This window comes from Saccostrea cucullata, unplaced genomic scaffold (assembly GCF_032062105.1).
Source record: "Saccostrea cucullata isolate Sc308-1 unplaced genomic scaffold, CSIRO_AGI_Scuc_v1 ctg671, whole genome shotgun sequence".
In the NCBI taxonomy this organism is placed as follows: Eukaryota; Metazoa; Mollusca; class Bivalvia; order Ostreida; family Ostreidae; genus Saccostrea; species Saccostrea cuccullata.
This window is the reverse complement of record NW_026925346.1, coordinates 25,818-53,546: the sequence shown is the minus strand read 5'-3', so window position 1 is coordinate 53,546 and position 27,729 is coordinate 25,818. Positions and strand designations below refer to the sequence as shown.

The 27,729-nt window shown below is 32.3% G+C and overlaps 2 protein-coding genes across 2 annotated transcripts in view; both read right to left on the bottom strand.

Annotated features, from left to right (window-relative positions):
• Positions 1-2,930: 2,930 nt before the first annotated feature.
• The window catches only part of LOC134268643 (uncharacterized), a 37,845-nt gene continuing 13,046 nt past the window's right edge, over positions 2,931-27,729 (bottom strand). The window contains exons 6-13 of the mRNA XM_062750898.1: positions 17,614-17,969; positions 15,479-15,672; positions 14,281-14,402; positions 12,091-12,218; positions 8,288-8,522; positions 6,933-7,327; positions 6,447-6,637; positions 2,931-3,327 (exon numbers count right to left, since the gene is read on the bottom strand). Coding sequence (XP_062606882.1) covers positions 3,145-3,327; positions 6,447-6,637; positions 6,933-7,327; positions 8,288-8,522; positions 12,091-12,218; positions 14,281-14,402; positions 15,479-15,672; positions 17,614-17,969 — 1,804 coding nt within the window. The 3' untranslated portion in view covers positions 2,931-3,144. The remainder of the gene's footprint in view (positions 3,328-6,446; positions 6,638-6,932; positions 7,328-8,287; positions 8,523-12,090; positions 12,219-14,280; positions 14,403-15,478; positions 15,673-17,613; positions 17,970-27,729) is intronic.
• On the bottom strand, positions 14,049-23,457 carry LOC134268646 (uncharacterized). Its single transcript, XM_062750902.1, has 5 exons — positions 23,396-23,457; positions 18,554-18,752; positions 17,614-17,969; positions 15,479-15,672; positions 14,049-14,402 (listed from the first exon to the last, which is right to left on the bottom strand). Exons 1-5 carry the CDS (start codon positions 23,397-23,399, stop codon positions 14,253-14,255), a joined length of 903 nt encoding a protein of 300 aa, XP_062606886.1. The 5' UTR covers positions 23,400-23,457; the 3' UTR covers positions 14,049-14,252.

Below are 27,729 nucleotides of genomic sequence, written 5' to 3'. Positions count from 1 at the left end.
TTTTTTTTTTTACCGTCAAACGTTTCTTAAAAACAGTGTAAATTACTCCCGATGTCTATTAATTTGCTATGTGTCTTAAAGTCAATCCTACATCATCAAATATTATTTGTTGAAATTTGGCAAACAGTACATAAGTTGTTATAATTTTTGTTGGCAAGGATGGTGCCCATTTTTTATGCCCATTATATAATTACTTATCATTGAAATCCACCTGCTTATTTGTCTATAAAACAGGCATTGGTTGCTGTAAATGTCACATATTTCAGTGAATATTTCTTTGGGATTTTTAACAAGTTTTACAGCAGCTTTAATGATGCTTTTATTTTCACTTTAGTTTACTGATTCCTTACCACGTATTTATAACGCAGTGTCTCGAATAGCCTTTGTTTCCCAGCTTCTCACGATGAAACTATGTGATGAAAAGTGGTCACATAAACTTTTGTAAGTTCATTAAAGATTCAATAATGAGAGAAAGTCACGTTTCATGTCATATGATATCTGTATTGTATGTCATACAGTTCAGGACATTATTCATTGAACAGCCCTCGAACCTTTATCGCCTGCATACAGAGTTTATATCTCTCAATTGATTCGATACGCTAGAGCATGTTCTAGTATGAACAATTTCAAAACGAGGTATGTTATTTACAAACAAATTGCTGAAACAAAAATTTCAACAGTTTCGCTTAAAGCCATCATTTCGTATCAGTTAAATGCTGGATGCAATTACCAGTATGACCTTGTCAACACATTCAGTCTGCCATTAAATCAATGCTGATTGACGATTTTCATATTAATTGTTAGGCCATTATTTTTTTTATCATGGATTTTATTTTTCTATTAAAATAAAAGGGAGTTTTTTTTGTATTGTATGTGATTCTTCTCGCGACACTTCGCGATAATAAATTTCTCGCGTTTAATGAGAAATTTCCAGTATAAAAAATGCATGCATGCATGCATGCAATTTTTTTTTGACCAAACATATAACAGAAATAAATTTTATTTTGAAAAGTATTATTCAGTTAAATTTAAAATTTAGTATTGTTGATGACTTTTATTATACATACATAGTTAATACGTAAGATATATGCACTCTACAGAAACAATTGTGTAAATATATTATGTCAACATCCACACTGTTTAATTAGCAGCAGTATTTTGTTCCTCTGGTTTACATGATTTCCCGGTGTAGCATTGGTTGGAGTAGGCATGGTCACGTAACAGATGTGGTCATCCGAATATACCACGGTAGTCTATAGCTGCTATCAATTTTTTAATATGTCATCATTCTTTCCAGAGGCAGTTTGTTTTTGAATACTTTTGAACAACACAGATCTCTGGGACATGCATTTTACCCAGTAGACGTCCCAAAAAATGTCGGTGGAATCGGGGCATGGATATTAATTATATTTTGCCACTGACAGTGTATTTCAATAGATTAACGTTATTCTAGAACAATGGCGTATTATTACACTTACAACAGATATAGTTACCCCATAGTAGCAGCAGCTGCCAGAGCAGGATATAACGCATTTGCTGTGAGAAACAGAAGATTTGATTTTTACAATCAAAGAAGAAGACAAGGTCCAAGAAGAACAATCATAGGTTCCAGATTGAAGAATCACCAATCTATGACAAAGTATACCAAGAAAGACAAAGAAGATAAAGTTAAGCTTAGTGGAGCATTGAAGAGAAAAGCCAATAAAAAGAAAGCATTATAGAACAACAACATCAGCAGAAAAGTCTGCATCAAGAATATCATTCATAATCAAACAGAGTTTAAGTACGACAAAACTAGTAATGGACCACAAGTCAAACAGTTCGAGTATGGTAATAACCATAAAAATTACCTCGGAAACAACATCGAAACTTCTTCCCATACGAAAGTTCAATGGATTACGTTAAAGATAGACTCTTCAGAATCTCAACAAAGTTAACTAACTTTCAAGTACACAGAATTGTACAAACAACAGTTCAGAAAGGAGAAAACACAGAAATCTCCGAAGAAAAAAATAACATTCAACTGTATACTTCTGGAAACAAAAGAGTTGTGAAGGATGGCCTGGATCAGTCTTCCGATCAGCACAAGATGTGAAATGGCTGAAAAGAACTGCATCAAAAATTGTGAAGATGGATTCTGTTGGAGTACAAACTTCAAAGACAAGAATGATTGTGCCACAATCAGAACAACAAACAGATTTTTTTAACACTTTATAACATTTTGATTGTACATGTGTAGTTTCTTTTCCATCGATTTCGCGGATTAAATTGAACAATTCATTTTTCTATGCCCTAATTCCTCGAACAAAAAATTCTCTGTATATCTGGGTTTTGCACAAGAAATTAATCTCATTTCGTAAGTTCTATGTATGATCGATACAATGACCTTGTTAGCAAATACAATTTATCATTAAGTCAAATGCTGACTGACGTTTATCCTACTAATTGTTAGTCCATTATTTACACACTGAATTGACGACGGACTTTTCCGTTATTTCCTGATCATGACAAGGAGCATACGGCGGGTGTGACCGATCAGCAGGGGATGCTTACTCCTCCATGCCATCTGATCCCACCTCTGATGTTTAAGAGGTCCGTGTTTGATCTGCTCTTATTTTCTATTGTTTTATGGACTTGGAGATTGAATACTGTTTGCTATCTCCATATCCTTCTTGCTAAGAGTGGGATAGCTCAACACAATCCAAAGGAAAATAACAATTGTATTTCAATTTTATTGTTGGTAAATAAATATGAAAAGTCCAATTTAATCGAATTTCTTCGCTTATGATAGCTTAGCAGACCTTGATATCTGCATTTGCATGTGATCGATGTTTTTTTGGAAGAAAACCTGATGACAGCATGATAACCTTCATTATCTTTCCTTGCCCATCAGACATGAAGTTGTGAATTTTATTAATTTTAATTTATTTTTTTTTTTAAAAAAGATGTGCAGTTACATACTATATCAATTAACACGTGAAATATGGATAAAATATATATTATTTAAAATTCTACTTGATTGCCATTGAGTGTATCATTTCTTTTTCCTTGATAGAAATTATATAATACATGTATCAAAGTTTTCTCGGTAAAGCAGTACATGTATAATGCTTTGCTATCAAAATATGTTGACAAATATCAAAGTTATGTTGATCCAGCTGTGTTTTTCTTAGCCAGTCTGTCCAGAATCAGGGGAAGGAATGCAGCAAGGACGAGGACGAATATTCCCACCTTCAGAAGCATGTAGCTATATCCACCAGAGGAATCAGCTGGGTCACGAAATTTCATTTTAGGAATTTCATATGCAGTAATATGAAGATTGCACAACTAAAACAAAAGAAACATTGTTGATATATTATAAGGGAAAATAATTGCAATTGATAATTACAAAACAAAAACTTAATGCACGGAACAAATAAACGTTTGGAGGTGCAAGAAGTCAGCTGCACGAGTTGATATAGATATTCTCGGTTTCTCAAGTAGAACTGTATCCTTTTTCAACATGTTCAACAATGATATGAAAACTTTCGTTTACAATGTTAAATCAGATTGAGTTCGTTGTCATTTACCGTTATATTTCTGTTCATAATTATCGCCGTCGGATAATGAAGACAAATACAATGACGTTGCACTTTGTATCTATTATAAAACACGCTTAACATTGTATCGCCGCCTCATTCTAACTCAGATATAATTTATTAAGTTGTATTTTGATTGGCATATTCATATCTGTTGTTAAGCCATTGTTTTTCTATCAAATTGACTTGATCGATAATAGAACTGAAGACCTATATTGCATAACTTATATCATTATGTTCCCCAAACGAAGTTTGGGAACATATTGTTTTTACTTTTTCTGAATTTTTCTTTGTTCTCCGGTACTTTTTTGTCCGCGAGTGTTCTCGTAAACTACTCATCTGATCTAGGTGAAACCTTTTTATGGTCACTAGGTATGTTATGTAGATGTGCGGAACGAAGGTCATTTTGCGCGCACGTGCGTGCGTGTGCGCACACGTGTAACACGTGAAATGACCAATATAATAGATATAGCCGTAACTTTTTAAATTTTGGATGAAATGATTTGAAACTCATAATATAAGGATGTATTAGTAGTATAGACATGATGACATGGTCAAATAGCAAGATCTCACGCGCATGCACGTGCGCTTCGCTCCGATTGGTTGAAACTAAAAGTCTAAATATCTTTTTTGTTTTCTGACAAAATCCTTTGAAATTTTAACATAGCCATACATTATGAAGATCTACAGCATGATATGTAAGAATAATCATGAACTCACGCACATGCACGTGTGCTGCAATCTGATTGGCTAAAGCTTTAAATGCCTACAACTTTCTTGGTTCTCAATAATACAGGGTGCAATTTCGAATATGAATAGATATAATGAATGCCTACATTATACTACTATCAAAAGTAAATGCAAGGACGTGCATGCACATGCACCCGCACACAATGCATTAAACGACAGCATACTTGAGTTTGTGATGTTCATGCAGAATTAAGAACTTCTAAATGTCAAGACATGTAACATACTGAAGCATGCAGATCTTTTGACCCTTGACCTTGAAACTTAGGTCAAGGTCACTGGTAACCTGAATAAAATGTTGATATTAGCTATATACCGAAATCACCTTGACCTATGAACTTGAAATCGACCTTAACCTTTGTCCTTGACCCAAGGGTAAAAAGAAAGATGAAGTACATGTACATGTATCTAGAAACACCTTTCAGAGTTTATTTTGGTTGGCAGGATAAAAGTTAAAGAGGTGGTGGTTTTTAATGACCTTGACCTTTCATCCAAATATCACAATCAATCTTAAGTTCTTGGAATAAGATACAAGATTCAACTCCAACGTTAAATAGGTTAACGATAAAAATACCCCCCTCCCCCAGCAACAACAAAACAAATCAAATTAATGGCAACGTAGAGAATCGCTGTTAAACTCAAATAACACCTCGGACCCACATAAAATTTCAGGAAAACTGCAGAAAAGAGCTCGAGGAAAGTGTATTAAAATATTTGATTTGAATTTCCAAGGTATATAGAAATTGTTAATTTATACGGAAAAAATTACAAATCCTGTCGTGTTAAAAATTAAAGTGCAGATGAACAAAGTTGGTATATATAATAAGCCTTTTATAGTCTATTTATTCAGATGTCGTTAATAGCATTCAATTCTACTGATTTGAAATAATATTTTAATACCTAGCATCCTTTGTTTATTTTACCTTTGAAATTTATTTGAATTTTTTTTTAGAATTACGCAATCCCCAGAAATTGCGATTTTCGGTATATTAAAAATCAATATACAGGTACGCTCCTTCGTTAAATAATCAGATATTTGCATTCATAAAAAAAATATTAATAAGAAGGTGTTAAACAATATTGGTCACATTAGCTGACACGAATGTCTTTTTAAACATCTCTTGTAAACCCCAGAAAGTAGCCCCCTATGCATTGGAAAAAATGAATAGTTCCGGTCAAAAACCTTTATATATTTATTTACAAAGTATATAAAATTTACTAGGCACAGGTACCAGCGTTGTCAAAATGGCCTGAGAGGAAATATTAAAAAAAATTCCGAACAGAAAGGAAAATCCCTTTTCCATGTATGGAACTACTATTGAATAAGTTCATTTTGATTGGTTAGCTATCGGCGTGATACCCTTAGTCGACTTTAGGTTAACCCTGCCTTGTGGTCGGAATAAAACCAACTTTGAGCCCGAGGTTAAAATAAGTAGAGAAATAAAATGTGAATCGATATATTAAAAAAGGACCTATGCTTGAAAAATGGTAACTTTATATATGTATTTCTTTGATTCGCGGGATAGAAAGATATGTTTATAAATTAACCAACATGCCATAATCATCTTGGATATGAATGTACATGTACGTGTGCAAAACGTTAAACGATATATAGTTGATAGTTGATATCATTGTAACTTTTATATTCTTAAATGAAATCCTTGGATACTTAGCATATTTATAAAAGGTCTAAGAGGAATAAGGCACGAAAAGGGACATGGGGAGCGTTTGGGGAACATCTGTAACGGTCCCCGTTACAATTAGCACTAGTATTCTACATGAAGCTTGTATGCGTTCTGACGTCCTCTAGATAAAAGCATGTCGTACGTTTGTATTATCAATTTAGATACAAAATAATTTGTACTGATATCCCTATGCTGTAAATCAACAAATTTATGGACTCTTTATTTATATATCTTGTAAAAACATTCGATTTTTTCTTGTGAACAGACTGTCACACAAAAATGAAAAATATTTTATAATATTATGTACTGATTTGAATGCAAAAACAGTTTTACAAATTTTTCTGCACCTATTGTTTCACCCTATTTGAATTAGCTCTTTTTAATGTACATATACAAGAAATATAAGACCATAACTTCGAATATGAGTTATACATACCTTAGAAAAAAATTCTAAAATTCTTATGTCATTTTCTAAGTCTTCGGCTTTCTCGGATTGGTAACACCTACATAATAAAAAGTGTTCTTCGTCAATGCTTAGAGCCTGACAAATTTCCTTCGTTTTCTCTTCGATATTTACAGATTCGTCAATTTTGTCCTTTTTTGTCATCACTCCAAAAACAGGAATTTCTGAAAATGTTAAAAAAACTCATAGTTATACAATCTCATTTTTTATTAATTCTTTTTTTTTTATAAATTGAAATCTACTTTTTAAAGAAAATAATCTCACAATATGAGGAAGAGCTATTATTTTTCAAATTGTTTTGGTGGACCAAGGTTTTATCATTCATGAACATATAACCATGAATGTTTATATTATCTAATGTATATATTTAAGGTCATTTAGTGACATTTGCAATTTCAAAAACATTGCGTGGACATTACGTAGTCTCTTGAATACCATATAAGGATTAAAATTCTTTACTTTTTTGGTTCAAATTGGCTTCTTCGTAGATATCGTCAAGCAAAGCCTGGGGAATCGCCATCGTTTCTCCGGATACAACAACTATGATAATATCAACAGCCATTCCTTTAATTTCTGTTGCTTTCTCTATTTTTCTCCCCATATTCAGATTTTCAAAAAGTGCAAATAGGTCACAATTATCGGGAAGTCTGCCCTGAATGATTAATTCTATTGCTTGCTTGTTGGCGGAAGCCTTGTTTTTGTCTGTCTGGACATCTCCACTGTTTCTGTCATTATCGTCTTTTTGTACATGTCTTGATTTGGACAGCTGTTCTTCCAAGCCACTCACATCGATAAAAGTGGGAAGAGAAAGCTCCTTGTCGACTTTTTGATTCCAATATATCTCCGGTGTGAATCTAGTAAGCCATTAAATAATATAAGAGTTAATCATAAACAAAATGATATAAATTAAACTTGACCATTTGAAACCGCTATGTATTATGAGAAGTAAAGACGGAAAACATTCTTTATATTGAATAAGTCCAATTTATGTTGTACCTTATTTCAAGTTAAACTGTACACTGTGTATGTCCTACAGTTATGCCCTTACCCTTACATTTTAACATTGAAATGCATGATAAACAAACTTTACAGTACTTAGATATTGTCCATCTAAAAATGATTAAGTGATATTGTTCTTCTTCCTCGTTAAATTGACACATCATTACTAGTAATGTAAATATTGTTCAAATTGACGATCGTAATATTATCACTTTATAAAATCCTAAATGAAGGGAGCCCAGATTTTCAAATGGCCGGAGAAAACTTCATTTCTAATATGGAATCTAGAGAAGTATTTTAGACAATGGGCTAAAAATGAAGGGGGTTAGAATATCTTGACAATTAGAATGAGATGATTATTTTAGATATATACTAAAGACTCTAGTTAGAGATAAGATTTTGCTAAAAGAGAACAGTGTTCAATGGTTCATTATTATTGCATTTTTAATAGATTTACCGCTTTTTGACAGGTGATGCTGCTGTTCCAGTAATAAATACGCAAATTTGTTAAAGTTTTTACATATTTATGAATTCAATTATACCTAGAAAATGTACCTGAGAAGATTGAAGAGTTTCTGTGCACCGATAAAAAGGAAATCGCCAAAAAACTAATATCCGGGACCGTCGGGAGTCGGACGTCGGGAAGACTAGATTTACCACTTGCCTGTTTATTAAGTTATTTTCGTTTGTGGTGTTATTATGTACCTTTGTTCTGCAAAGATGATCGTTCGTTTTGCATATCTGTGCTTTATCACCTTAAGGTTTAATTGAGATAAAATGAGATGATATATTGATAATGAGATAAAGAAACTTACCTTCGGTATGTTGTTGACACGTGTCTGGACCCACTGCCTGTCTGAGCTATATATTCAAACTTTCTATTCAAAACTGAAGTAACGGTATTAACAAAGGAGGATTTACCAACACCAAGCTGCCCGAGTATTAAAATGTTTCTTGGCTGTTTAATACGCCGCAATTTTTCTTCTATTTCGTGCATCAATTCCTCTCTTCTTTCTTTTAGGGGGTCTTCTTTTCCCATGTTGTCAAATTCTTTTCTTTCACCTTTTAGAATAATTGTAAATAAAATAAAGTTTAAAAGTTCTAAAGAATGGAGGCGTACAAAGCGAGGGCAATCCCCCGCTCTGAAAAAAGACATTTCTCAATTCAAAAAGTAGTATTTTTTTAAATTTTATGGTTTATATCATCTTTTACATATCAAATTCTATATTTCATTGTTTAAATAATTTATTTTTACTCATGTTTTTAAGACATTTGAAAAAAAAGAAAAAGCTTCATGTATGATTCGAACTCTCTCCATAGCGCAGCTTTGGTCCAAGACCAACCGCTTTTTTTATTTTATCTTTTATTAGACCAACCGCTTTAACCTCTACGCTACGAAGTATATGCACTATTGAGGTCTTTCAGTGTGATTTAAATGGACGGATTTGTTGAAGCGAAAATTTTTTCAGAAAGTTCGATTATCATCTAGAATGGGTTCAGATTCCATTTTTTTGACAAATGAAATGGATTTTACATTTACATTTCCATCATTTAAGCGTTCACGAAGAATGGAGATTTGACCCATTCATGTTCAAAATTCGTTTTTTATAGCTCTATTTAACCCATTTTCCACTAAATATGCTTAACTGTCAACTTTGAAATAAAGATTATCAAATGATAAGTCATTCAGTAAAATGAAATAATAAAATATTTTGAAGATGACATTACTGAGAACATTATTTTAGAAAAATATAACTTTTTTGTGAATTTTGAAAATTGAGAAACATTTTGTCTCAGAGCGGGGGATTGTACACGCCTTATACGCCCTCTTTCTTTACAAAAACATTCAAGCACTCAGTGCCTTTCTAATGATTTTATAACAAAAAAAGTGAATATTCTTAGTATGTTGATCAATTTCAAATTGTTTAGGTTATACAATATCCCATATGACAATTTATCACTCGAGTAGAGACTCCATAGAAAAGTTTTCGGCATTTTTGTTGCTTTATTTGATTGATCCTAATCTGTGGTTTTCTTTATTATTTGCAACCTCTGAAGAGCATGCATTTTCTATCATGCATTGCATCGATTCAATCGTGAAGGCGAATGCTGAGTGACGTACATACTAAACGAAAAGCCATTATCTAACACTGGATTGTCTATGAATTTTTTACTTTTCTCATTACAATGAGAACACCGCAGTTGTGACCGGTCGAGAGGAGATGGTAACTCCTCCATGACACCTGATTCTGAGGTTTTTGTGAGCTTTGTTCCATTTCTGTATTTTTTCAATGGACTTTTGAACTTGATTACTTTTAGTCATCTTCATATTTAATTGTTTGAAATATTTTCCATGATTCTGATTTTTACTTGAACTTGCTTCTAAAACTAAATGCCAAGTTTCCTTTTTTGTACATGAAAATAAAGGTGTGTAAATTTCAAGAAGAAGAAAATCTTTTGTGTCTGCAATGCCTTCGAAATGACACAGAATCATGTTTATCAAAAATCCCCTTGAAAAGCAGATAATGCGTAGATTTTTATACTGAAGTTAACAAACAGAGATCGATCTCAAGAAAGTCCCTAACAAATATGTGAATAGGACAGAGAGACATGAACCCCTGATAATTCCAGAGGTTGGATCACGTACCTAGATGAATTAAGCATCCCCTGTCGGTCGGTAAAATAAGTATTTGTTCTCATATAGAAGTCTTTGAATAAATTTTGCTTCACAGGTCGGTGTACTAAGGGACACAATTAGTTTCCATTGGCATTCACACATATTTTTAAAAGATTAGGTCATGAGAAGATTTGGCACAAAAGATAACATAGATGTTGTGAATGAGGAACTACAGCAATGCTTTAATATCAACTTCAAAGTATTTGGGGATGCCCCAGAGACGCTGACGAATATCATTTCCCATGACATATTTATATTTTACAATCTTCCTTTGATTGTTTTTATACATTTTTAGAATAAAAACATCTCAAAATGGCTGAGATCTGGCGAAAATTGGTGAATTGGTGAATAAAGAAAATCTCTGAATATTTTCTTTTCTTCAAAATCTTATTCATTTATTTATGCGGCTTATTTGCAGCTGTATAGTCGGGTACTTGAAAGAACTTTATTCGGTAATAACCAATATTTGCCCCCCAAATCAAACTTTGACGGAGAAATATTTCATTATGTTCTTAAACAGGGGGATATAGGCTGACTTCAAAGCACTGAATATTTTCCTAAGCAATTATGTAATATGTTTAAAATGACGTCACGAAAATGACGTGAATTTAAAATTTCCATGATTTCTACAGCAAAATGTTTATATTATGTCGATATTTTGAGTAAAAGTCACCGAGCGCAGGTCTGATCAGGCTCAATATTTTGATATAATGTGTAGAATGATAATATCAATGAAATATGTAAATATTGTTCCTGAGCAAAACCTGCACTCTATAAATTTTAAAGCTAAAATGTTGAAATTTTGTCCATTTTGTCCTCTTTCTAAAAAATGATATAAAAGCGGACTAGTCTGTAACGCCATCAAATAAATTTTTTCAACAAACTACTTTGAAAGTATAATATATTCTGTTAATCTATATTTCTCACACAATTTATATAATTCAGCACATTTCAAGAATTTTTGAAAATTTGACTTTTGTGGGGGCAAAGATATGCAGAATATCGCATATAGTTCTTTACCCTTGAGATAGGTATTTGGACTTTCTTTTCAGTTTTCAATTTTTCTTAGTGCAATTTGAACATTGAAGTAACTACATATATGTGGTCCTTTATTTGGATGTATGTTTTACTGGACCTTTTGAAATACACGAAAACTAATTAAACATATTTCGAGTCCAAGCTTCTCTTACCAAAATGAAATGACGCCCTTTTCCTTTTATTCCACATCTTTTATTATTAATTTCAATTTGACTTTAAAGTACTATAAAGGGTGTACCTATGTTTTGCTACCTGTCAAGCAAGTTTATCAAGTCTTTCATTTTGTTTTAACATTTGTTTTTTTTATAGATCGCTGGCATACTAGTATTCAACGCTTATTTTTTCTCTAATACATTCAAAAGAAAACAGTGCACATTTCTGATAGGGACCAGTCGACAGGAGATACATACTTTTTTATGACACCTGATCCCACCTCTAATGTTTTATTTAGAGGTCATACAATGGACTTTTTAGCTTGATTGCTTTTCTTCATCTCTATATGTTATGAAGAAATCAAGTGTACAAAATCACATTCATTTTAGTTGACATGAATGTTATAATTTTTAAGACTGAAATGAAATTTTGAAGAATGCTATACTTAAAAACTGAATATGAGGATAAGTAGGATGTAGAATTAGATCCAAATTCTTCTACAAATGAAAAAAGTGAAGATATATCATGAACAGTGATCAATCTCAAAATACCTAAAAATCTGTTCAATAAATAAAGGCGATATTGATCAAATTTATTGAAATGATAGGTAAATTTACAAACAAGGCAAATAATTCTTATTTTCATCTTCATATTGAATACTCATTGTCTCAATGAGGTTACAAAGTCGGAACAGAATTACACTGATTTTAAATTGCAAAGTACGAATTTAGATGTTTTAAAATGAATTACCTACTACTGATGCTTGTGCATGTGTCTTTGGACCTTCCGCCATAGTACAATGTAGAAACGAAAGTACATGCACATATGTACTCCTGTAACTTAAAATAGTCACGAAAGATGACACAGTTTTTGTTAAACTTAGTTCAGATAAAATTCTTTCAGAAAAAATCGATTTTTGCACGAAGTTAGGGTTCTCCATCATTTCAAATTTAGCTATGGCGCAATCACAAGACTTACGTAAAGTGCTATAGTTCTCAGTCATTTTGTGGTCGAATTCGCGAAGAAAACACAAAAAATAGAAATACAGGCTCTTGATCACTACTTTCATTAATGCACAAATAATATTAATTATCTAGTAACTCGAAAAAATATTTAATGATATTTAAACTCATCAAGAGATATTAAGAAAACATATTTAGTTTGATCTAAACATATTTTATTGAAACACAATCAAAGTGATTGGACATTACCATTTGATTACCATTGACGTTTTTTTTTTCATGCAAAAGATCCAAATACATGTATGTAACAATGTGCCATACTATGTGATATATTTTATCTCAAGCTCACCTGGGTATATCGTTTCGACATTAGAATGGGAATAACCATTGTTAATTGACAATACGTCGTCGATCTATCTAAATGTCCATTTGAGGGCCACAGCCATTTTTTGTCTTTTCACATAAAAAAAAATGAACGAAATCAACTTCATATGACATCCTTCTTTTAAACCTCCTAATATCTTGGTCATTCATGGTCACTTATTTCGCTTACCTGAGCTGAAAGCTCACGTGGGCTTTTCTGATCAGATTTTGTCTATAGTCGGTCTGTAATTTTTCTCATTTTTGACTTTTTTCTCCAGAGTCTTCAGAATCGAAGTCATCTTACAAAGCGAGATTATTGGGAATCAGTGAAAAATTTGTTGGTGATACTTTTTAAATAGATTCTCCTTAGGAACTGTTGGGCCAAACTAAGTTGAGACTTTTTAAAAACTTCCTTTACATAATGTGGTTTCAAGTTTGTTTAAATCATGACCCCCTGCTACACGATAAGCCACCTAAGAGATCAAAGATGTTTATAAGAATACACAGGAAAAATCGTTTTAAAAAACCTTCCTCTGGAAAACAGGAAATCCATGATTGGTCATATTTCTATGTTAGAACATGTACTGCATATTCAAGTCTATTCAAAATATGCCTTCCCCCATTCATTCAGGAGTAGGTTCAGACATTTTAATTTCATTTTAATCATTTTTTATGACTCCAAGCATAGGCACCTGATTTTTTATCAATAAGTCGCTAAATTAGCCAAATATCGAAAACCTCTACCCAATCTATAGTGCTCCAGGCCAAAGTGCTGAGGTGAGCGATTTGCTCCATGGGCTTCTTGTTCCATTTATAGCATATGTAAACAGCAGGTGAAGAATGAAATTAAATTGTCATATTTATGAGAGCAAGTCATGCCTATACATGTATAGTCAGCACATCAGCAATCAAGCAATCAAACAAGTAATTGAAAGTCAGTTTTATTTTTAATACGCAGTTATAGATACATGGATTACACAGTGATTCCCTTGCAGAATAATTATCAAGTATGATATAAAAGAAATTATATTGCTTGATGGAAATTGAAAAACAGTAATATTTTTTAAATAAGATGGGTGAATAATATGTACGATTTGGAGACAGAAAAGTAATGCCTCACTATAATAATTGTCAATTTTCCCACTATGGTCTACTTTCTCATCCTTTTCAACAGGAGGTGTTACAGAATTATGGACCGTGAGAGTAAGGGATACTCTTGGAGGCTTAAAATGAAATTATGTGAAAGATTATGTCATTGTATTTTACGAAATCTTTTCTTCTTTAATCTAATTTTTAATCATTTAAATGGAGAGTAAAACTTAAGTAATTACGTTTCTTTTCAATATGATACATGCATAATTAATATATAACAATAACTTCTTCATTAAACAAAGTATTAAATGTGAACTGCATGCATTATTTTGCTCATGATAAGACACTGAACAAAGACAAATGTTGTTTAAAACTGATACATATATGGGCACAAAATCTTAAACTTATTCGTACATATATTTCAGACAATGATAATTATTATATTTGGTACATGTGTATTTCTGTAATTATTATGTACTGCTGATGTTATTATGTTTAAAATAGTCTCTTTTGTATTAGATACAAGAGAGCAATGATAATTGCCACAAAGGCTACTGCTATAGCTTCTTTCCAGAACTTCATTTTGACATCTTCCTCAACTTCAACCTTCGTATAAGTGAATGCTTGAATGCGAGGGTTACACACCTGAAATGATACAAAATCACCTGAATACGTTGAGAAAAAAAATCTGAAATTCATTATCGTATAACCTGTAAAAAATAATATACTTAAGCATTGAATTATCATTTTTTTAAAAGATGCAGTCTCGTAACTGCAGTGATGTGTGCAAACAAATTGAGTAACGAGCGTTAGCGCGTTATCAAAATTTGTTTGCACACATCATTGCAGTTATGAGACTGCATCTTTCAAAAGATGATAATTCAATGCTTATATTAACAGTTTTTTTATCCCTTGTATTTTCCGGAATTTTTATTTTCTATTTAAAATTCCCACCTTATCCTTCATGTAAGTTGCAATTGATACAACAACCTTTGGAACAGCTTAATCCGGAAACGAATACAGTGCACAATAAAACAGATAACAATTTTCAAAGTTTTCTTTTTTAATTTAAAAAGATAAACTTTGGTTTTGCAACAAAGAAATACAAATGAATTGTATAACAGAAAATTTTCCGCTTTGTTTAAACAGTAACAGCGTAGTCCCTGTATTCATACACCAGACAGACTTAAGTGATTTGGTCTTGTGTGTAATTATATACATGTAATGCTTTTTTATTAGGGTCAAACAAAGTAAATGTAAATACATGTATAGTATTATAAGTGTAAATTTAAAAAAAAAGCCTCCGTATTTAATGACAAGTGAGACAATCAAACAAGAGGCCCATGGATCTTACATGTCACCTGACTAGCATGCAATAACTTTCCAACTATTGAATATGTTCGTGTTTTAAACCAGAAGCCATGAAATTCACAAATTTGAAAGAGGCGCCATTGCTAATCATAACGATATACTTAGCATGCTTACTTTGACTGCTGGATTATTTTTTATTTATTTTAATTTTCGTAAGTATAAAGAAAGAGTCAACCAGAAACAAAGCGGTATATTAGATTCGCTTTTTTCTAAGTAAAAATAAACTGGATTTTCTTTTTCAATGATGGAATGATGATTAGAATATTTAACGTGTTTCTCAAGTTTTCTTGACATTATTGTTGTTTGAAGTGTAGTTTTCAGGATATTAAAACAATCCTTAAACACTCAACCGTAATCATGAACTCCAGTATTTTGATGTCTGTCTCAATATCTGGTGTGTCTCCTGGTTGATAATTCCTACACACTAGCAGTTTGTCTTTTGTGATACCAATGACCCCACAAATTTCGGTTTTCTTATCCTCCAACTCCTGTTCAGACATGCCACTTATGTCCACTTTTGTCAATACAGCAAACACAGGGATATCTTAAACAGGAAAATAAATAAAACACTCTCAAGATTTTCTTGATTATAGCCAAGATAGGAAGAATAACATTTATGTTTATAAAATTATTATCAATGCACATTTACAATTACATGTAGACGATACATCGTATACTTAATAACAAAGGAAATCAAAAAATATATAAATATATACAAAAAGAGGCACACGGACATTATAGGCCATGAGTGTCATGCAACAACTTTCCAAGAATTGGATATGTTTTGTCTTTTAAACATGAGGCCAGGATTAACACAATTTTGAATGAAACATCATGGCTCGCCATAATTATAAACTTAGCATGTTTACTTCGATTACCTAATACCAAGAGACAGAGCTGCGGAACTACGTGGTGGCATTTACACTATATAATCAGTATATAATATATTTCCCCAACCCATAGAAATTTTATAATTTTGTACTTTAATCATCGGCATAATACTGAAGAGCAAAGAACATTTTCAAATATTTCACTGTATAATCTTTAGAGTCCCACCCTAACACCACAACCCCTGAACCAGGGGGCCCTGAAAAATATGAGGCTGGACGGAAACTACCATAATCGCACGTTGTATATAACCTGATTTTGCAAACTATAAATCATGTCAATTTGATTTTTCAGGTCTGATTTAAAATAAATGCAGCTTCAATCATTATAATATTGTTGTTTTACGTCGACTAGAAGCAATAGTATCGAAGTTGTGACATTTTTTTTTCAACCCTCGCATACCGTAAATCTGGAAATTTTTACGTCGATTTTATTTTGCGAATTCGGGTCAAAATGGTGTTGATTAATTTTTACGTTTCAAAATTTTGCGAATTACCACTGCTTTGTTTACATTTTCTTATTGGTAATTAATTTTTAAGAAAAATATTTTTGCGAATGCAATGAATTCGCAAATTTGCTAAAAATTTATCTACAGCAAAAATTTCCAGATTTACGGTAATTCAAATTTGTGCCCAAGCCCCTTTACAAGCATATACATTTGTACTGTACATGTATTATATTTAGCGTGTACGATATTTGGCGGAATTTGATTTTTGAATAAGTTACCGTAGACTTGCTTTAGCGCATTTCTTCCTCTCCTTATTTAAGTGTATATGTGTGAGATAATTAGCGTTGTATTTGATTTAGTGGTTGCTGCGTTCCGCCAAAGCCGCTAAAAAGAATACACAGCCAACTGTAATACGTTTACAGTATAATGCACTTTGTGTTTAATGTTTTTTTTTCAATTTAGGAGTAAGTACATGTAATCAACATTAATTGATATATATTTATGGCACGCCAAATTCACAAAAATGAGCTAAACATAGTTTCACAGTCGATGAACTAGGTTTATCGGTTGTAAACTATAGTTTACTGACTGTAAACTATAGTTAACAACGTTAATCTATATTTAACACCTGTAAACCATTGTTAACGCGATAATCTATGTTTCACAACCGTAAACTATATTTAACATCAAAAACAATCATTTGCGATTGCAAAACATAGATTATCTGATAAATACAGTTTCACGATTTGTAAACTATAGTTTACAAACCGTTAACTATAGTTAACGATCTGATAAATATAGTTTCACGTTTTGTGAAACTATGATTAACAACTCTAAACTATAGTTTACGATTGTAAACTACAGTTTACAAACGTGAATCTACGTTTATCAACAAAAGCTATTGTTAACGCTTATTGCAGACAGATAAACTTAGATTATCATTCGTAAACTATAGTTAACAACCGTTAAATATAGTTTTACAGATGAAAACTATAATTAACGAATCGTTAACTATACTTAACGAATCGTTAACTATAGTTTACGGTTTGTAAACTATAGTTTACAGTCGATAAACCTAGTTTATCAATTGCGAAACTAGGTTTATCTCATTTTTTTGTGAATTTGGCGTGCCATATATATTTTATTTACTTCTTTCTCTTATTTTTGCCTCTCTATAGATTTCGTCTATAAGTGACTGTGGAATAATTGGATTCTCTGTTGATATGACAACAATTACTGTGTCGACTTTTAGATTTTTCTCTTCGTTCCTTTTCTTTAATTTTTGTCCGGCTTTAAGCTTTTTGCTCGCATCCAGAAGATCACAATTCTCCGGTAGTCTCCCGTTTATGATCAAGTGCAACAGAATGCTGTTAACCGTTTCTTCGTCCCCTTTAGATGCAGACAATTGGGCATCCAGTCCAATGATGTCAATGAATGTTGGGAGTTCGAGGTGTTTACATTTATCTGCTTCATCATCAGGATCCCAATAGTCATCTCGGCTGATTCTATGTAAAATAATTAGGGTCCATGTGTTACTTCATTCTTCTTCATATTCAAATATATATATATATATATATATATATATATATATATATATATATATATATATATATATATATATATATATATATATATATATATATATATATATATATATATATATATATATATATATAATTATTATTATTATAGTGAAGTTTGTCTTCGAAGATACATAGCTATCATAATATTTCTTACTTTTTATAAATTTTATTTAAATAGTGTTCCAGTCTTCACGTCAGATGACAGTTGCTCTTAAATAAGATAATCAACTTAATGTGGTGATGTTACAGTTGTACGTTATTTTGAATATTTTACATCCCCCCTTTTGCCGATCACATTTTCCTTGAGTCCTATGTATTTATCAAGTAGACAAAACAAATTTAGTTCAAAGCAAAGGCCTGATAAAGGATATAAAACACGCCAGTTAACATACAACCCGTGTTCTTAACTTATTTGTCGGTAGACTGTCTCTGTTGAAGAAATAATATTTGTACTCAGAACATGCTCATAATTATCGAACAAGTTGGGAGAATACAGATTTACACACCTGTGAAAAAATTTTGTTTGGTGCTTGCTTCCATCGCCAATGTCGGCATAATAATCGTATTTCCCCGTTAGAGCTGTGATGGCTGAATTGATAAATGACGATTTTCCTACTCCAAGAGATCCCACTAAGAGAACATTCCTCGGTTCTTTTAGAGCTCTTAAATTCTTGTCCAGTTGCACCCAAAGCTTTTTTCTTCTCTCTTTTTGTAAAGTCGAAAAAAGTAAGCAAAAATCCTTTTTACTTATCAGATCATGTTTTAGATTGTACATCAACTGTATTACATTTTAAAACATAGAGACTAAAATCACATTTTCCGTTTCGTTTCAGGGATTACAATTCAAAGAAAATTTTCCTGTAAGCTAAACACGTTTTAAAATACGTAATATAATTTAGTGTTACATGAATGAGATTGCAATATGGCCGTTGTTGTAAACGTACATTTAAAAAGATGCAAAAACAACGAATTTATAAATCAAAGGAAGTTTGATTTTGTTACTTTAATCACTGTTAAAGGCTAAGTATTTGGCAATCTGTCCTCTTGTTACAACCCAGTGCGTTTCTCTTCGGAAGACTGTTATAAAGACTTTTGATGTAATGAACCTGTAGGCTACTCCAAATTGCAGCCAGCATGCATTTCAGGTCATCACTGTTTTTGATTTCATTTAAACGTTGATTAATCTTGCATTTTAGAACTTTCCATAGATTTTGTATTGTAATAATGTCAGGGCTTTGTGCTGGCCAATGAAAAATGTTAATATCATTCTCTGCATTCTATCTATCTCGTAACCTCTTCAAAAATTTCTTTATTGATCCGCAATTAATTCCAGTCAAATTCTGAATCGTTTCACTTTATTTACCCGAAGAAGGTAAATTAACTATGGATTCTTTTGTTCAGGTGTAATTTCTTTTCTGAGTTAAGGCATGTTTCCAGGAAGATGTTAAAATTGTTTAACTACCTAAAGATAATAAACCTATTAAAAATAAAATACGGTTGGAAGGAGTACAAATTATTTATTTCGGATATAATTGGATCGGAAATGTCGAATACTAACGCATAAATACATAAATGAAAATTGAAGCGAAAGCCGGAAGTTTTAACGACGACGCCAATTTGCGAACTCATTCATGTCTCACTTAAGAATTAATTAAGGTATCCATTTTTGAGTTTTATTGGGATGTAAATATGCCCGATGGGCTATATGGTAGATTTGATCACATGCCAATCCGTATTTTCATCCAAATAAAACTCAAAAAGTGACGCCTTATAACTCACATGTACATTTACATTTGTGTCTGATTTATTATAAAAAAAAAAATAGGGAACGATTGATTAAGGATGATGTTTACTCAGGTTTCAGGAAACAGACAGGAAATTTTCTAAAGTATAATATGTTAAATCATAAATTGTTCTAAATGTATAAAACAACCAAGTTTTAAGTCAATATCAATTTAAAAATTTCATATTTTATTATTTGAAGAAAATATTCAGGAACAAAATTCAATGCATGGTAATGTAGAGGAAATTCGGACTAAAATTCAATTTTTCATTTTTGTCAATTTTTTTATTCCTTGTGATATTAATCACAATGTAAAGATTAAATGTATTTTTAGATATCATTTTGCAAATATTATATGTGTTAAAGCTCATAAATAATCTTAAATAATTAAATGCCATGAAATAAGGAAATTCAAAAATATGAATAAAAACCATTCCAGGCAACAAATCTCAATAATTTGATCAATGACCCCATATAACATTAATATTATCATAATAAGGGCAACAGGAGTAACCTAAGGTTATAAATAATTTAGAGTTCATATCAGTCAGATTTTTGTAATATTCAATTAAAAATGGGGAAAAAATATAAATATGACAGAGGAAATTCGGACTGTAATAATTTTCAAGTTTATGGCTTAAGCTCAAATCGTTTCTTTATATGAAGCAACACTGTTCCCTTACTTTAATATTTTATTATTAAAAGAGTTTGGTTGCTTATAATATTTCGTGAGAAAACATTGGTCATAATGTGAAAAATTGGGGTATTTCCCGAGAAATACTCAGGGGCCACTAGCATGAAAAGTAGGTCATTGACCTAGTTATTCGGAATTGAAATTTAACACAAGAATCATAAGTGTACAATGTGCACTAGGAGGTTTTTCGTTCTTATCAGTGGAATTTTTTGTCATCTGAGTAAAGGTATACCTTAAAATCCATAAAACGAATTTTTTTTTCAATGCTCACCGGTATAAATTAAATGTGTTGAAAAACGTTGATCTCTTATGAAGTTGCTATCGAATTACGTAGATCATATATGACTAAGCAACCAATTTATGGTCACGTGACAAACCTGCTTTACACAGGTGTGAAAGAGCCTTCCTCAAACATTGCTATATATGCAAAACATTTACAAATGTAAATGTTACTGTATTTAACAATGTTGGAAAAACAGAGAATATGTAGGTCTCAATATGAGAATGGGTGCATATCACGATCCAGTAAACAAATAAATGACGAAAAACTTTTGAGAATCATCAAATTTATGACACAAGAGGCCCATGGACACAACACTCACCTGAGCACATTGACTAGAAAAAAAGTACAAATCAGCTCAGTTTTAAAAAGTTTAAATTGAGGAGGGGAGGGCTTAGATTTTAAACTACCTGAGGATGCTTTCACATTAATAGCAACAGCTTTGCTGTTGCTGAACAGAAGAATTTTTGTCAAGATTCTTCTTCTATATTCCTTTGTAAAAATTTCATAACCAGTTAGACCCCTCCCCTGGGATCCCCTGGAATCATGATTTGAATATATGTGAATCTACACTTCCTAATGATTTTTCCATATCAATATAACAAAAATTGGCTTTTCTGTTCTTAGGAAGAAGATTTTTTCTACACATTCCTATGTAAAACTTTTATTGTCTTTTGTGTGTCAATCATGATTTGAACAAACGTGTTTTTACACAACCTCAGGATGCTTCCATATAAATATGATCAATCATGGCTTTCCTGTTCATGAGAAGATTTTTAAAAAAAAAAAAATCCTATATATTCCAGATAAGTTTTATCTTTCTTGGCCTAGTAATTCTTGAGAAGAGGATTTTTAAAAGATGCCATAGATTTAAGATTCACTAATTTGTAATCATCTGCCTTTGGAAAAAGATGTGACCATTCATTTTCACAAACTTGAATCCCCTTTACCCAAAGATACTTTGTGACAAGTTTGGTTGAAATAGGCCTGGTGGTTCTCGATAATGTAAAAAGTTTACAGACGGACAGACAAATAGACAGACGGTCTTCGGCTCAGTTCTGGGTTTTATAACGTATGTTACATATAATACCACATTATAAGGTATAGTAGATTAATAGGGACTTGACCTTTTACTTCGCAATTGTAAATATTGTGGAATCAAGACACTTTTATTCAAGGAGTTATTATAGCAAAACAGTTGAAAATGTAAATATTAAATGACAGATCACTTTTAAGACTAGTATTAGTGCACGAGACAGAAAACTTTGATAGTAACACGTGTGCTTGACCATTATCATATAAATAGTGTGTGTAATTCAGGTTAACATTGATAATTTACAAACACATGACAAACACTCATCAACAAATTTTCATTGGGTGACAATTTCAATATTACCCTCAACTACAAACTTCTTTTAAAGATTACTGAATGTTTTCAAAAATGTTTTTAAAAAAATTATTCATGCATTAAACATTTGCCGGATATGTGCCAGTGTATATAATATGCCATTATTTCCAAAACAGTGGGATTGACAAATGTCTTGGTATCATGACAAGAGCCTTGAATGACCTTCTTGTCCGAAAACAAATTTTCAGCTCTGCACTGCGCACAATTTTTGCTCAGATATGAAATGTTTGATCACTAAAGGTGGTCTGTGAGGCTGCCACAGTAGTAGTCCCGAGTTATAAATCGAATAGCAAATTCGTCATTAACTCTCATATCGCTTAGTAATTATCCAGTGCCTTGGTGTCCTTAACAAATCCACTCAACTTCCGGTTGACCCAGTTTTGTGGAACAATTTTCAACTTATTGTATGCTGCTAACTTAATGCCGTGGCTACCTATAGTTAATATTTTTATGTTTGTTAATCTATTTGCAACAATTCTTTATGAGTGGAATTTTTTAGCTTTTAACTGTTTTCATTTTTTACAGATTTCTTGAAAGGAACCCCCTGCAGACTCCATACTATCTGCTTTAGCACGCTCTTCAAGCGTCAAAGCTGCAAACAGGATAACATTTTTCCTGGGTTTCTAATTAGTATAAATGCAAGGAACACAGATACAAAGAAAAAAATGAATTTTTTCTTCTAAAATAAAATAGACCCGATTTTAATTTTTTCAATGAATTGGTCACACTTCAGTAAACATTGTATTTATTTATAAATTTTGACGTTACTATGCCGTATTTTTTTTTATTAACGCAACATATTTAAGAATCAAATACATCATAAACATGTGTTTGAAAGTAAAATATTAATTTTCCTAGATGGTGCGTTTGCAATTTTGTCTAGTGAATACACATACTATATGAATAAACAAATATGAATATAATTTTCATATTTATCCACCGACCACTATGATTTTTCTTGGATTTATCCGTACTATATTGTATATACATACAATAGTATATAAGCAAATCATATGCGAATAAATTCTGTTCTATCAGCATTTAAAGAATTTTGTTCGTTATCAAGCAATGCTGCTTGGTTTTCCATTACGATTATTTTTTATTTGCAATCAAGACCATATAGTTAAACAAAAAATCGTTTTCCAAACTTTATGGACAACCCTCGAGTATATAAATTACTTACCCATTTTTAAGACTTGAGCTCTTTGCAAAAATACGTTTTCATGAGTATTTATAGAAAATGGGTGTAGATTGTATTGTAGATTGATAAGGGAAAAAATGTCACTTGAAAAGAGTCATGGGATCGACCGTCCTTAAAATCGACAAATTACATAATGCGAAATATAGGCGGAAAGTAAATGTTACAAGCTTAAGAGACACGAATGAGAGGAGAAATAGATGATTTGAAATAAAGCTTACAAAAACTAGACTTAGGTTACATTGAAATAAATATTATTATACTACTTGAAAGTCGATGAAGTCATTATTTTTTTTTTATAAAACATTTATGCCTAGGTCACATTTAAACCGATGGTCGAGCGACTAAATTTCTCTGGTCTTGTCGGCTGAAAGAACAGGATCGGCCGACACAGTATCGGGCGACACAGAGCAGTCACATTATTTCCTAGGGACACCGATAACTTGGATAAATAACAAAAAAATCTTTTTTCTTTAGAAATCAGCAATATTTTTTCATAGATCTATATTTAGATAGGTGACGTGAGTAATGTTTACAAAGCAAAGTGGCAGAATCTTATAAAATTGTGACTCAATGTTGAAAATGTGTGTAAAATTTGTATGGAATTGCATAAAAACGACAAATGGTGTATATCTAAGCAGCTAAGAATACTTAAGATTTCTTCATATCTTATGGATTTATTATTCATGTTATTTCCGTTCAAAAAATTTGTATCAATCCATGCATCAAAATTGTGTTTGTGTTATGTATCCTTAATAGGTTAAATATTCACAAGTCGGCCAATCGTAGCTCGATTATCGAGCTCTGAGCTACGGTTCGATTTTTACTGTCGGCCGAAATTTTCAACACCCTTATTGTCCAACGACGGACGACCGACTGATAAACTGACCGCCGATGGTCGGATGATGATCGAAGGTTGGTCAAAGGATATATATAACAGCAGTTGAAGAAATCGGTCACCGACGCATGAAAAATTATAACTTGGACCGATGGACACAAAATTGGTCGGCCGACAAAAAAATAGGTCAAAATCGGCCAAGACAACGGCCGATGAACTGACGACTGTCACCCGAAGATCCCATTTTGCTCCAAAACCCATCGGCGGTTGGTCGTTTTTTGAAATGTGACTGGGGTTTTACAATCAATTAATTAACTTCGAAAGTAAAATCGCTCTTGTTTTGTTTATAGAATTGTGCATGCACTTAAACATTAGCGATGCTCTAATGATCCCCTTGAGAAGAGGGTCTAAGTATTGGCAATTATGAATGTGCGTGTGAAAGTGTAAGTATGTCTGAAGTTTTTATAAACGTTCATCGAAAATGAAAGTATACCAGATTAGACAAGAATAACCCCTTTCAATACTTTAGGTGGTAGAGAACACTTTTTTTCCATTGCAAAAAAGAGGTTTGGCAGACTATATCCTAATTATTGAAACGATTTTGAAATGTGTTAAATTTTCTTTACATGTAACGATAATTTTAGTAGTCCTTAGATATAAAACAGGTACAACTTACATTTTATGTAATATTATTGAGTCCAGCTGATGACAGAGTGTCTCATTTTTTCCTCTAAATTTATTGTAATAAATCATAAATGACCCTATACCTTCCAAACCCTGTTATGGCTCGGACTAAAGAAAGAAAAAGCAAGGTTCTCTTTATGCATCTAATGATCATATATCAATTAATTAACTACTACCCTCTTTCCCATTTCATATATTAAAATAAAGTAGACACTTGATGCTTTCATTTCCTGTAATAAAATTTCTTATTCTAGAATTTAGATATTCGAAAACAGGCTTTGAGAAATTGCAATCTTGAAATTTGCAGAAAACATGCGTGTTTGACTACCTTCAGCAAAGAATTAAAATATGAGCACAATCCACGATCCCAAAAATAAAACATGCTTCTCGATCAGCATAAACGGATCTTTTATTGTGTATTCGCATATTTTGGATCAGAGGTCGTGCTCTATATGAAATATTGAAAAAAGTACTTCAACTTTGGGTCATTTTCAAAGAAATATAAAGGATATGAGGAAAATGACGCATTTTATGACGTCATAATGCATTGACTAGAGGGAAATTAAGTCATGGATAAAAGATACGTGGTCACTAACACTCCAAGTGATAAATACTGCATTTGCAACCTACACTGAGCGGTTTTGATTTTTCAGAAATTCTCAGGGCACAAATAAGGCCCAAAGTGGCTTTGCTCTTTCAATCTTTGTTCAGGTAAAGATCTTTGCTGTATAAAAGACTGCAGCGGCAGTGTCAAAGTTGAAGAAACCCGAAGTTAGAAGTTCCCAGGGGTAATGGCCGAAGAAAAATAATGGTAAAATTAATATAGAAAAGTAAAATGAATAAATATAGTTACCCAGGACTTCTTCTCGATGAATATACCTGTGAAATATGAAAGACAAAGCACTAATCATTAAAAGGTTATGACCAAGGTGTGAAGATTTTACTTTTAATGATCTTTAACGAAAATTTTTATCTTTTAAAAATCTGACAAAGCTGGCGTTTTAAGCGAATATTGTATTTTGTAAAGTACCTCGTCAACGATAGTTTAATGGTGTAAAATCGATAAATTGATAAGATTTCTATACAACAAACCTTTACACAGGCATTGTATACAAAAACTTTTTAAAACATTTAGTTTTAGGTAAGATACAAATCTCAATGACCTTCATAGGACCGTCCAATTTCTGATATAATGAACGGTTTTCGTCACATAGCCACCACTTCCTTTCCTTTCAATCATTACCTTGGGAATATTTTGATAAACAGTTTTTGTATTAATTTGACTTATTTTCGCTCTGTTTCTTAAAGAATTCTTAGCACAATTAATTCACTTCTTTTCGTATATATATTTCCATGGCTTGAGGTAAAACACGATGGATGTAAAAGATAAAGTTAACGAACAGTGACCCATCTAAACAGAAAAAAACTATAAACATTACAGATGTGCGAAGAGGGCATGAAACAAGGACCCCAGGAAATATCAGAGGTGGGATCAGCTACCTAGGGGTAGTAAGTGTTCCCTATTGCCGGGTCACACCCGCCATGAGTCCTATGTTTTGATCAAGTAGACGAAACATTCCGTAGTCTAATCAGCCTAATAGGAAGGCATTGTAATTGTCATGAGACAAGTCACCCAAAAAAACGATTCAATATTAGGTCATATATTTTGCCAACAATGTCAATATAATGTCCATGAAATTCAAGAAAAACCGACTTAATTAAAACAAGGTTGTTAAATTTCCGTAACACCAACTTGTCAGAAAAAAGCATGTCCTCCTTTGGAAATGAACCATGCTTAGAGAAAGCTCTTGACTAACGAATTCGAATTAAAGGGGAGACATCAACACCATAAGAAGGCGATACTGGAATTGTGTTATATAAATAAGGAAAGTTGGCCTTGGAGAATCTATAAATATCTCGTTTTTCATAAAATTTAGTTGTAAGTTGTCCTTTATCGTGTATAGTCAGTAAAACAACTACATGTATATTTGAAACAGATGCAACAGACTGGGGAGTCGGTCATTTCAAATTCACTGGAATGCATTGTGTGGAAATTTGGAACGAAAATAATTTCTAAAATCATTGTTGATGTCGCCAAATTGAAGGCCCAAGCAATTGTTTTCTTATTCTCATGAACTTTTTAGAAAATGCTTTAAAGGAATACAATACATGTTAACGAATTAAGGCATACAAATGGTACCTATCGGAATCCCAACCGTTTATTGGATGAAACATATGGAGATAACTAAAAGTATTCAAGATCGTAAGTACATAAAACAATGCAAAAATAGGAAAAGAGCAAACATGGACCTCTAAAATATCAGAGGTGGATTTCATTTCCTGGTTGACCCCGTGGGGATCCGGGTTAGAATAGGTCCTCAGTACCCCCTTGCTTGTCGTAAAAGGCGACTAAATGGGGCGGTCCTTCGGATGAGACCGTATAAACCGAGGCCCCGTGTCACAGCAGGTGTGGCACGATAAAGATCCCTCCCTGCTCAAAGGCCCTGAGTGCCAAGCATAGGCCTAAATTTGCAGCCCTTCACCGGCAATGGTGACGTCTCCATATCAGTGAAATATTCTGGAGAGGGACGTTAAACAGAATACAATCAATCATTTCCTGGTTGAGTGGTAAAGATTTGGTTTTTATCCCCAATATTTTCGGCACGACAAAAACTTGTCTCTTCTTTGCCTCTTTTGTTACTCCTCACTAATATATTGACAGTAGTGAAGGAAAAACTTCAAAAGTACTGTGCAACAATATATTCAAGAAGTGGTGTGAATCAGATGTGGATACTAA

Excerpts from the sequence above, each read along its gene's own strand:
- LOC134268646 (XM_062750902.1), bottom strand. Across the intron at positions 15,673-17,613 it reads GGCAAAAATAAGAGAAAGAA|ATATCCCTGTGTTTGCTGTA; the intron begins GTAAATAAAATA and ends TTCCTGTTTAAG. Across the intron at positions 14,403-15,478 it reads TACTGGAGTTCATGATTACG|GTGTGTAACCCTCGCATTCA; the intron begins GTTGAGTGTTTA and ends GTATCATTTCAG.